We start from the raw sequence: 12,153 nt of genomic DNA, 5'->3' as shown, positions 1-12,153 counted from the left end.
ACACAGCAATCTCTGAGGACTCCTGGAGAATAGGTGAGCACCAGAAGACTGGAGATGAGCAAACGTTGACTCCATCCTCAAGAAGGGGGGAAAAGTAGATCCAGGAAACTACCATCAATACCAGGCAAAATTCTCAATCAGGTGATTAAGCAGTCGGCTTTTGAGCATCTAGAAAATAATGCATTGATCAATAGGAGTAAAAATGGGCTTGCCAGAAATAATTCATGCCAGACCAGCCCTATCTCCTTTTTGATAGAGTTACTAAGTTAGTAGATCATAGGAACGCTGTGAACATAGTATATCTTGATTTCAGTAGAGCATTTGACATGGTTTCCCATGAGAACCTTGTTGGCAAGATGGTAAAATGTGGATTGGACAATACTAGAATTAGGTCACTCCTCAGCTGCTTGCACGATTGCACTAATTAATGGCTTGGCTAATTAATGGCTTGGCATCCTTCTGGAGTGAAGTCTCAAGTGGCGGGTGCAGGGCTCGGTCCTAGGCCCCTGTGCTGTTCAACAGTTTAAAAAATGACTTAGATGAGCACGTAGAGGGGTTGTTTATCGGATTTGCAGTTGACACAAAGCTAGCAGCGATAGCCCACACCATAAAAGGCAGGTTCAAGATTCAAACAAATCTGGAACGCTGGGTCATGTCTAACAAGATGAGATTCAAGAGAGAGCAATGTAAACTCTTGCATTTAAGTACAAAAAAGCTAAATAAGTGATACAGGAGGGGGAAGACCTGGCATGGCAGCAGTACGTGTGAAAAGGACCGAGGTGTCTTAGTTAATCACAAGCCAGCAGTTGCAAGGCGGCTGCTAAAACGGCTAATGCAATCTTAAGCTGCATTTGTGTCCAGATCAATGGGAAGTCATCGTTCTGCCCTCTTCTGTGTTAATGAGGACACGTTTGGAGTCTTGCATCAAGTTCTGCCCACCACATTTTAAGAAGGATGTGCACAAATTGGAGCCTACCCAGAGATGAGCAGCCAGGATGGTGAGGGGTCTGGAAACCCGGGAATGGTTGCATGAGCTGGGTATGTTCACCTCTGGAGAAGAGAAGACCCAGGGGAGCACGAGAGCAGCCTTTAACTATCAGAAAGGCAGAAGATGGCGCAGATGCGTTCTGGGTTGCGCCCGAGGGCAGGACTAGAACCAACGGGTAGAAGTAGCAAGGAAGCGGATTTCGGCTAAACGCTAGGAGGAACCTTCTAACCATGATTGCTGTTCAGCAGTGGGAACAGGCTGCGCCCCTGGGAGGTGGCGGGTTCTCCTTCGCGGTGGGCGGCCATCTGTCAGGGATGTTGTGGCCGCTGCCTGCATTGAGCAATTGGGCTACATGATCTCAGAGGTCCCCTTCCAACTCTGTGATTCTAAGGAACATGCCAGGGGACCACTACAACACATAGGAACTAACATAAAACACCAAAGCACCCATGTATTCGAAATCATTGCACTCACAGGTACATATGCGCACTGCAGCGTGCTGAAAATTCACGTGGATGCCAAATACGTGTCCTGCACACTAAATATCAAAAGGGACTGACGGTTGTGAAATATCACAAGGTCTCTGTCTCTCTCTCTCTCTCTGTCTCTCTCTCTCTCTCTCTCACACACACACACACAGTTTCTAGTACTACCGATGGACACATTGCACATAATGTTTCTCTTGCACAGGTAGCGAAACATACTCTGGCAACATTTTACGGGCAGAGGTACGCCCCTGGTGTTCCAGAATAGCTTTATGTTCTTAAGGTTTACCTGTAAAACGTTTGCGTGTGTAGCCATTTTTTGGAAGCAACGTACACGACAATGAAAATAGGTTGATTTGGTGAGGAGCTGGAATGGCCTGCGTTCCCCCAAGAACTCCTGGTGTGCCACTACATAATATGTAAAGCCATGCACACGTACACACACGCACACACTTGGGAGGAAGGAGGTGTGCACATACACACACAGAGCAGCACACAGCTGTGTTTGCAGCCATAACAAGGCTGTGCTGAGTCACCGTTAGAACTGCTAGTCGTGAAACATGCATGTGCACACATAGCCTGGCGTGTACAAACGAAGGTCCCACATACAGTGGCGGCAACAACGTGGCACCCCCCCGAAGGGATGTTCTGCCACTCCGGACACTGCGGCTGGCCGGCCCCCTCGCTACCACAGGCAGCACAAACGGCACCTTGCACGCACCAACACACAAACGTCGGAGACACACGTGCCACCATGTGGGCTGTGATGCCCATGGGCTGTGGGTGGGTGCGGGTGTGGCAGAGGAGGTGGGTGTGGCAGGGGTGGGCGGGGCCAGGTGCACCCATGGCAGCGGCGGCAGGGTGGTGTCCCCTCTCCTGGCCGGGGCACCCGCGCCTCCCCTTCCTACCTTCATGGGGGAGATGTGGGAGTGAGACACGTAGCCGTGGACGCTCTCGATCTGGGATAGGTTCTTCTCCGCCACGTGGACCAGCTCAGGGGCCTTTACCTGGTTGGGGAGGTGGGCGGGGCTGTGCTCCAGCGGGGGACTGTCTTCATCTTGGTAACGATATTTCTGAAAGGGAAGAGGCACAGCGTCAGCGCCACGGCACGCCCGCCCCGCCGACTCCCACGGAACACTCCTGGGGCGGCCGACAGCCCCGTTTCGGGAGCCGTCCCCAAGCGGAATCTCCGGAAGCCAGAGCGGGGTGTGGCCAAGACCCGTTGGCCTGCTCTGCCCTGAACTTCCCTCCCAGAAGCCTCGGCAAAAGGGAGCCGCTGCTGGCAGGCCGGGGAACCGTTTTTCACCTGGCACCTTTAGGGACACCGGGAAGCCAGAAGCTGCCTTCTGCTGTAGGTCAGAGCCTGGGTCCATCTGGCCCAGCGTTGCCGACACAGAAAGGCAGCAACAGACCTCCAGGGTTAAAGGCAGGAATTTTTCGCAGCCCTACCTGGAGATGCTGAGAACCTGGGCGCTTCTTCCCACAAGGCAAGGACTCCACCACGGAGCCACGGCCCCTCCCCTTTAAGCAGCTGCACGAGAGGCCAACACCCAATCGGTACTGATTCCCTTGGGGTGCGGCAGTGGGTGCTTTACCTGTTGCATTTCTACCTACTTTGCAGGTCAAAGCACAGGAGGTCTGATGGGGGGAGGCGAAAGCAAGGCAACGCTGTTCATACCCCCCTGCCTCATTTCAGACCTTTGCCGTGGAGCCATCGTCCCTCCTGCTCATGAATGTGGGACTGAAAGGGTCCCCAAACTGTCGAGGCGCCTAAGAAATTCTAATCTGGGCATCTAGGAAGCTTGAAGTAGGCATTTTCTTCACTGGATCTTCCACTGAATTATTTCCAAGCCATAGCTGTTTCCTTGACGTTCCCTTACCACCAACCCCGCTGCTCCCAAACCCTGATCCAGGACCCTGGGCCCAATCCTGCTCTGGTCCTGATCCTGGTTGCTTCCTAGCTGGAACTAATTTCTTCCCTGCTTTGCTTGTGCCAAGTCTCTTTCTACCGCAGTTAGTTCCTGAACCCCCAAACCATACTTTTGCCAGAGCGCCCCCTGCTGTACAGGTCCTGTCCCTACATGAACCCCACCCCTGTTGTTGCCTGGAGGACCCCCCCTCTCACACACACACAATCAGCACTGGGAAACTAGAGTTTATTTATATATTTGTTTAAAAATTTCTACAACAAAACACGATCAAGACATCCATCTATAAAACTGCGAAGGATAAACACCCACTCAGCCATCAAGTGCAAACCACATCAAGAAATTAAAACACCTTGGCAAATAAAAACGTTTCAAGCTGCCGTCTAGAAGAATGCAAGGTTGGCTCCCGGCAAATCAATTCCGAAGTCAGGATGCCACCCGGCAAGGTGCCCGAATCGCCTCCCCACCCTCTAAGCCGCCCCACCCACGCATCCAATTCTCTCCCTTTTAAATGGGATGAAACCGGGTCTGGTTTTAGCCCCAGAGCATGCTTGGAATGTCAGGTCTCGGTCCTTGAAGCTTTGGAAGCTATAAATACCTCTGAGCTCGTGCAGAGTGGCTGCCCCTCAGTGGAAAACAACTAGTTATTTCCATGCAGCCTGAGATCAACGCCGAAGGGTTTTGTCAGGCTGCAGGAGACTCACTACCTCTTCCTGTTTGTAAAATTAAACCCAGGCGGCCTACACCTTAGGAGTGTTGCAACCCAGGAAGGAAGTCACCGAGGTTAGAGCAAAGGCTGCCAATGCCAAACTCCCAGACTCTGCCTTTTACCCTTTGCTGGGTTTCTCTCTTCAGGGGTCCCATTCACAAACTACACTCAGGGGCAGGGGGTGGTATTTTTGTTTTGTTTTTTTACTCCAAATCAATCAATTTAGACTGCAAGCCCCTTGCGTTCAGGGAATAACAGGCTCAAGTTAAAGGAAGCCAGATTCCAGCTGGACATCAGGAAAAACGTCCAGACTGTTAGAGCAGTACGACAATGAAATCAGTTGCCTGGTGAGGTTGTGGGCTCTCCCACACTAGAGGCCTTCAAGAGGCAGCTGGACAACCACCTGTCAGGGATGCTGTAGGGTGGATTCCTGCATTGAGCAGGGGGTTGGACTCGATGGCCTTGTGGGCCCCTTCCAACTCTGCTATTCTATGATTCTATGCTCATGAAACTCTGTACAGTGCCATGTTTTTACAGTAGGGGTGGTGAATCAGCAGCCCATGGTCAGATGCAGCCTCTGGGCCTGCCAATTTATTTATTTATTTATTGCATTTATTTATTTATGCATTTTGGCATCCACGCATAGTGGTTAGGTCTGAAAAAAGCCCCCCATTCCAAGCCTAATTACAGCATAGGAAAGCAACTGTGGGTGTCTTGGGTAAATCCCCCCATTTTCTCCGAGGGCAGCCTTTTCCTAAGCCAAACTCTAGTGCGGGGGGGGGGGGGGAGAGAGAGAGAGAGAGAGAGAGAGAGAGAGAGAGAGAGAGAGAGAGAGAGAGAGAGAGAGATTTTTCTCTCAACGTCACGGCATTGGGCTACGCAAATTAACTTGCATTAAAGAGGTCAGCAGGTGTCTTACTGACATTGTCTCCTTCTTTACGTTAGAATAAAACCATAGCGGCTTGCTTTTTAAAACGGACCACTGGCTGCCCAGGTTTGAGATTTTTATATAATGCGGTGGTGTTCTCTGGCCTTGACTCCTCCTATTGTCTGGCTCAAAGGAGGGCTCAGAGTGGGAGGAGATTTCATCCAGTAATCCCTCATCTGCTACTCCGGGATCTTCTGGGCTGGAGAATGTGGCTTTACTAGGATCCTCAGACTCAGATGAAGCCCTCTCATGCCCATACCATAGCAGCCAGCAGCTGCAGAATCAGAAAATGGCCTTTTAAGAAGCAGACAGCTCCTCAGAGCAGATGGCGTTAACTGTGGATTCAGACTTGCCAGCCTTCAGAAGGCCTCTGCATGTTACTGAGACAACAGCTCTTCTGGAGTGAGTTCTAGCCAGTATAGATCTGTCCAGGGTCCTGAAAGTGCTACCGCTTCAGATTGGCTCCCCTGAGAACCCTGAGCCAAGCTAGATGGGCCAAACGGAGCCTTCCCCAACCTGGTGTCATCCAACTCTGCTGGTTGAAGGATTCTGGGAGTTGTAGTCCAATAGAGGGTACTCTATTAGGGAAGGTTGCTGTGGACACGATAGTTCTCCACCCACCCACTCCTCTCTCTCACTTGCAGACAGACTTTTACATGCCACAGTTCACAGCCACACTGAAATATATGAGGCTTCCTTGTGGTGCAATTACAGCTGCCTACTTTTGCACATGGACACATCACCTGCTCCACTGCTTGCCTGTCTTCTCTGCTGTGCTGTGTCTGGGACGTGTGGCTTAGTTTGATGCGGTATTCCATGGGGCTTAATCCCTAGGTTTTTCCTCAACTCCTGGAAGAACTGCAAGTGTCAGGTAAAGAAGAGTACCTCGAAGCATGTGCAAAATGCTTCCCCCTTCACTGAGGAAGTGCTACCATTCTCCCTTATCAGATTCTTGTGCAACTGCTGTAGGCCTGCTCAGTGCTTTGCACAGGATAATTTTGCAGCGGATTGTGCCCGAATGGGTCAGATCTGTCTCTTACTCGGCCTCCTTTCCCGATGCCTGGGACACTCACCTTACCTTGCCTCATGGGAGGGTGGCTTCTGGGGGGATCAGACCCTGTACTTAACCCTAACCCTAAAGCAGAAGCACAGAACATGAACGGGGGGGGGGGGGTTGTTTTCAAACTGCCCCTCTCAACAGGTCCATCATGGGTGGATGACATCAATGGCCGTGGCCAGGGCCACTGACGTCATTTCCCTCCACCCAGTGGAAGCTAGTGGCTGCCACCAGAGTCCCCCACCCCTCTGCCCATTTGCCTTTCTCAGAGCGGGGATTTTTCCAAGGGGTGGGGCTTGGAAGCCAAACCCTCCCCCCCCCGGAAGGAATCCAAGGGGCCCCTGCAGGCCGGATCAGGCCCAAGAGACAGACGTTCCGCATCCCTGCCCTAACGGAAGCATTCATGAGGCTGTTCCCGGTAGCCACAAATGGCTCCCTTGGCCCACGTCATCCGATGCTGGCAAACGGTATTTTCCAAACTGAAAGAGCAAATCACCACGCTAATTTCCTTTTGGATGCCACCAGTGGCAAAGAAGAAATTCTTGCACGATAGACGATTGTGGGAGGGTGTTTGGGGAAATTGCTTCTCTCTCTCTCTCTCTCTCTCTCTCTCTGCAGCCCCATTCTTCATTCTCTCTCTCTCTCTCTCTCTCTCTCTCTCTCCAAGTTGCTCAAAAGGGGAAGAAAATAATTAAGGCTGATGTCTCTCGGCTCAATCCTCCAGAGGAAAGGAGCCACCGAAGCCTTGAAGAACACAGTCCGACTGGGAGTTTTAAAACGCACATTTGCCGGGAAACCTGGATCAGTGGGGAAACGGGGTGGGGGTGGGGGTGGGAGTGTAGGGGAAGGACCGAATCCGCAGAAAACTTCGACGCCGATTCTCACACACGTGCGGCGCCGACCTGTGAGAGGCAGTGTGGTGTAGGGGTTAAAGTGTCGGACTGGGAATTGGGAGACCCGGGTTCTAGTCCCCACTCGGCCATGGAAAACCCACTGGGTGACTTTGGGCCAGTCACAGGCTCTCAGCCCAGCCTACCTCACAGGGTTGTTGTTGTGACGATGAAATGAGGATTATGTATGCCGCCTTGGGTTCCTTGCAGGGAAAAAAGGCGGGATAGAAATGCAATAATACATGCATACATGTATCGAATTCTTCGACAGGACCCCACTGCGTGTGCAAACTGCTTCTGCAGGAAAGTATGGAGCTGGTGATGCCACAAGGGGTGCATAACTGGGTCTCTTACAGCTGGTGGGTGTTTATTTTTATTGATTATTGCATTTATATCCCACCCTTTTCCTCTCCAAGGAAACCAAGGCGGCATACGTAATCCTCATTTCATCGTCACAACAACAACCCTGTGAGGTGGGCTGAGCTGAGAGTCTGTGACTGGCCCAAAGTCACCCAGTGAGTTCCCATGGCTGAGTGAGGACTAGAACCCGGATCTCCCGACTCCCAGCCCAACACTCTAGCCACTACACCACACTATCAATGCATGATCGTGGATGAATGGACGCGGTCACGACTGACAGTTCCGAAGAGATGTTAGATATACCGGGTTCAATCAATAAAGCAGGGGGTCTTGGACCTCTTATGGCCCCAGGGCCGGGTTCCATTTAGGACAGCCTTCCTCAACCTGGGGCGCTCCAGATGTGTTGGACTGCATCTCCCAGAATGCCCCAGCCAGCATTCTGGGAGTTGTAGTCTAACACATTTGGAGCGCCCCAGGTTGAGGAAGGCTGATTTAGGAGAAGCTTTTGCAGAGGGGGGGGGGGGGGTAGTCCAGTGGTGGGCGGAGCCAGTGCCAAAAGGGGCCGGGCCAAAATTCCAAAAAAATTCCAGCCTGTTTGAGCTTAAAGCTCTTACTGCCAGTAGCGGACAAAGCCTTGGGACTGGGTTTAATTACTTTTAAAATGTGGAAAAGTTGCACAACTTTGGAGAAACCACCTCACAATTGGTGGTGGGGGAAATTGGGGTGGGGGAAGGGAGCGTGGCCATCGGACGGCTGGACTGGGATCCCAGGAAAGCTAAATCTGCTTCCTGGGCCCTGGCCAATGGATTGCTGCAACCGCCCCCTCCCCCCGCCCCCGCTCCCATCTTCAATCCAAACTAGCCTGGGAAAAGGAGGAAAAATCAGTCAAGTGCCCCCAAAACGCTATTTCCTTGCACTGGAAGCCCTTGTTTTAGAGGAAGGTGTCTTGATTCACTGCGACAACTGACTAAGGACATCTCAAACTCCCAGGGCAAGACTGAAGAGCTCTGTGAAACTCAAAAGCTTACACCTTTCTGAAGCTTCTAGGTAAACCGTACTCTGGATTGGTTAGGCAGAATTTCTCTGGGGTTATATTCTGTATGGCACTTAGTGGCCCCATTCAGAAGACACCTTAAACCATGGTTTTAACCATAATGGTTAAGCCAGAAAGCTGGTCTGTGTTCAGAAGACACCTTAAACCATGGCTTTAATCATAGTGGTTAAGCCAGAAAGCCGGGCTGTGTTCAGAAGACACCTTAAACCATAGTTTTAACTACAGTGGTTAAGCCAGAAAGCCAGGCTGTGTTCAGAAGACACCTTAAACCATGGCTTTAACCAGGGTGGTTAAGCCAGAAAGCCGGACTATGTTCAGAAGACTCCTTAAACCATGGCTTTAACCACGGTGGTTAAGCCAGAAAGCCGGGCTGTGTTCAGAAGACACCTTAAACCATGGCTTTAACCACGGTGGTTAAGCCAGAAAGCCGGGCTGTGTTCAGAAGACACCTTAAACCATGGCTTTAACCACGGTGGTTAAGCCAGAAAGCCGGGCTGTGTTCAGAAGACACCGTAAACCATGGCTTTAACCATGTTGAATAAAGCAAAAAGCCTTATTCACCGTGGTTAAAGCCAACACTAATAGTAGATAAAGGGAAGGATTAAAAAACACACCAATAAGACGTTATAAGGTTCTTCCTTCCTGACCCCCTTCAAAGTCACAATTTTCTCTTTCAAACAGAAGTTTCACAGGAAGCCAAACATTTTGCCTGTAACAGGAATAGATCATCCTCACTGGAGTTCAGTCGTTATCATGTTGATTAACAAAGAAACACAACCAAAAAAACTGAGCAGAGGGGACTAATTAGCTTTGTTTTTGAGATGAGATGGGTATGTTGAGTAGAGGAACAAAGTCTCCGTGAAACAATTCCCAACTGAGGAGGAAGAGAGAGAGAGAGAGAGAGAGGATTTGAGCAGCTTTTCAAACGCCAAGGGCTTAAATAAAAATATTTCAGGGCATCAAAATGGACTAGGAATGGATGGGGCTAGAAGCACAGACCACAGAGTCATGTTGGAACCCTCAACTGCTGGCAGGCAAACCAGAGGACTCTGCCCACTTCCTCAGCCATCTTGCAGGGTCTTCCAGGTCTCTCTCAGTTCCCAGCCTGCTCTCTTTATTGGCTGGAAGCTGTTAGATAACCCTTGCTGGTTCAGGAGGCAACCATTCATCTCTACAGAACTCCCGCACTTCGGATGAATACAGATGACAGGGATAGCAGGGTCTCCTGGACCAGGAGGGTGGGGGGACATTCAGTTCAGGGAGAGGACTCAGTTACAGAAAGGCATCACAAGGCTTTCATCTCCTCAGGGCCCAGTTTTCTAGGGAAACTCTGTCCTGCCTACCCCCAAGACCAGAGGAGGTCACATTTCCATCATCGACCTCCAGCCATGAAAACATCAGCATGCCACAGCCACCCTTGTACCATCACAGCCTAATAAAATAGACCAGGGACCTTCAAGAGAAAAGATCGTACTCAGTGTGGAAGTGGGGCTAACCAGCCTAAATGCAGGCAAACCCCTACTTAAGACTCAGTTACAGTCTGCTGCTTGTTGGAGCAATCTACAGAGAGGCCTTCCGGGCTTCCAGTCCCACTTAAAGCTACCTGTGGTGCTGTTCTAGTCTTGTTCCTGCCTCTCTGGGAAACCTGACCTACCCCAAAACCTGGTAAAGACCTGCTCCAAAGTGGAACACTGCAACCCAGGCCACACCAGCACCCAATGATGCTAAGCCCTCACTGTGATAGAGGTAGAACAGAACACAGGATCCAGTCCTGTTGGACCAGACAAGTTAGTCCAGCATTCACATAGTGTCCAAACAGATGACCCCAGAGAGCAGGGCATAGAGACTCCTCCCTGCTGCAATTGCCCCCCTCCCTCCAGTAACTGGTATTCAGAGCTACACTGCCTCTGAACATGGGTGTTCCATGTATCTACAATGGCTTATAGCCACTGATCAAGCTTCCTCCTTCAGAAATTTCTTTCCCCCAGTTTCAAAGCCACCTGAGTGAGAGGCCAGTGCCGCACATCAGGGCAGCAAATTCCATACATAAATTCTGCACCGTGCGAAGAAGCCCGCCCTTTTCTATCCCCTCAATCGCCTGTCGGTTAAGTGCATTGGATGGTCCTGAGTTCTAGTCTCATGGGAAAGGGAGAAAAAGGCCCCCTCTGTTTTCTCCATGCCACTTGTCATTTTATAAAACTCTGGGATGGAAGGAGAGAGAGAGGTCATTGTTTAGCAGTAGAGCCCTGGCAGGTAGACGGTCCCAGATTCAATTCCTGCTATTCCAAGTTGTTGTTGTTGTTAAGAATTCCCATATCCTAAATTCCCCAAATTCCCAGCCAGCCTAGCCATGGGCCTGACTCAACATACGGCTGCATCCTTTTTTCAAATTCTATCATGTCCTCCGCTAAGGGTGCAATCCTATGCATGTTTAGGGGGGGGGAGTTCTACAACTCTCAGTATTCTCCAGACAGCTATGCCTTCTTCTAACACAATTTATAGAATCATAGAATAGCAGAGTTGGAAGAGGCCTACAAGACCATCGAGTCCAACCCCCTGCTCAATGCAGGAATCCACCCTAAAGCATCCCTGACAGAGGGCTGTCCAGCTGCCTCTTGAAGGCCTCCAGTGTGGGAGAGCCCACCACCTCCCTAGGGAACTGATTCCATTGTCGTACTGCTCTAACAGTCAGGAAGTTTTTCCTGATGTCCAGATGGAATCTGGCCTCCTTTAACTTGAGCCCGTTATTCCGTGTCCTGCACTCTGGGAGGATCGAGAAGAGATCCTGGCCCTCCTCTGTGTGGCAACCTTTTAAGTATTTGAAGAGTGCTCTCATGTCTCCCCTCAATCTTCTCTTCTCCAGGCTAAACATGCCCAGTTCTTTCAGTCCCTCTTCATAGGGCTTTGTTTCCAGACCCCTGATCATCCTGGTTGCCCTCCTCTGAACATTTAGGGTGCAATCCTATCATGCATAAGATTGTGCCCTTAGTAATCTGTTTTCTATACAAACAATAAACCCGAACGCCTTCGCTTTTCCTTTATCCAGCCCCGTCGGTCTCTCTTTTCTGCATCCCCCACCCCACCCTCAAGGAATATCATATGATGGTAAGCATGTAACTATTAGGCAAGGCTGTATCGCCCAGTCAAACGACAAGGAAAATTGTGTATCTTCTCCAACCCACTGAGATTTCCAATGAGGTGCACAAATGTAGCAGTATCTCCCTCCCTGCTTGGAAGTTGTTTCAGGACTCAAAATTCCAGCTTGCTGCTTTATTTCAGGACTCAAAATTCCAGCTTGCTGCTTTATTGCCGGAATCAAAATTCCAGCTTGCTTGCTTTTAAACATCCACATTATTCTCCAGTAGGAGTAAGTTCATTTTTTAAGGAACACGAGTCAGTTAATCCCGCAACGTCACAAAAATGCATTTTTTCATGCAGCAGGTCAAAACTGAGATACTCCCAGGGGAGTGGGGGGACAGAGCGGTTGAGTTTTATTTTTTATTTATTTAAAATTCTTAGATCCTGACTTTTCCCCAAATGGAGCAGAAGAGTGTCTTACGATATTAACAAAACTACGACCAGTAAATCAACAATAAAATCCTACTACTACGATCAAGGAATTGAAAATGCAACAATAAAAATCCAACTTAAAAACACCTAAAAATCTAACCTTAAGATATTCCAGAGGCCAACAAAACACTCCTGTTTTATACGCACACAATGCAATTGACTGCTGTGTCTGTCTATTTAGTTG

General features: G+C 50.0%; 1 protein-coding gene across 4 annotated transcripts in view; it reads right to left on the bottom strand.

Moving 5' to 3' along the window:
* Positions 1-12,153, bottom strand: part of DLG4 (discs large MAGUK scaffold protein 4) — a 121,345-nt gene that overhangs the window by 45,290 nt on the left and 63,902 nt on the right. For 2 of the 4 annotated variants that reach the window (XM_063138634.1, XM_063138638.1), the window contains exon 2: positions 2,382-2,546. The exons of 1 other annotated variant lie outside the window; for it this stretch is intronic. In XM_063138634.1, coding sequence (XP_062994704.1) covers positions 2,382-2,546 — 165 coding nt within the window. The remainder of the gene's footprint in view (positions 1-2,381; positions 2,547-12,153) is intronic. One more of the 4 variants, XM_063138635.1, reaches the window with a different exon arrangement.

The sequence above is a fragment of the Elgaria multicarinata genome, chromosome 11, assembly GCF_023053635.1.
Source record: "Elgaria multicarinata webbii isolate HBS135686 ecotype San Diego chromosome 11, rElgMul1.1.pri, whole genome shotgun sequence".
NCBI lineage: Eukaryota > Metazoa > Chordata > Lepidosauria > Squamata > Anguidae > Elgaria > Elgaria multicarinata.
The sequence above is the reverse complement of the archived record's forward strand: the minus strand, read 5'-3'. Positions and strand labels throughout refer to the sequence as shown.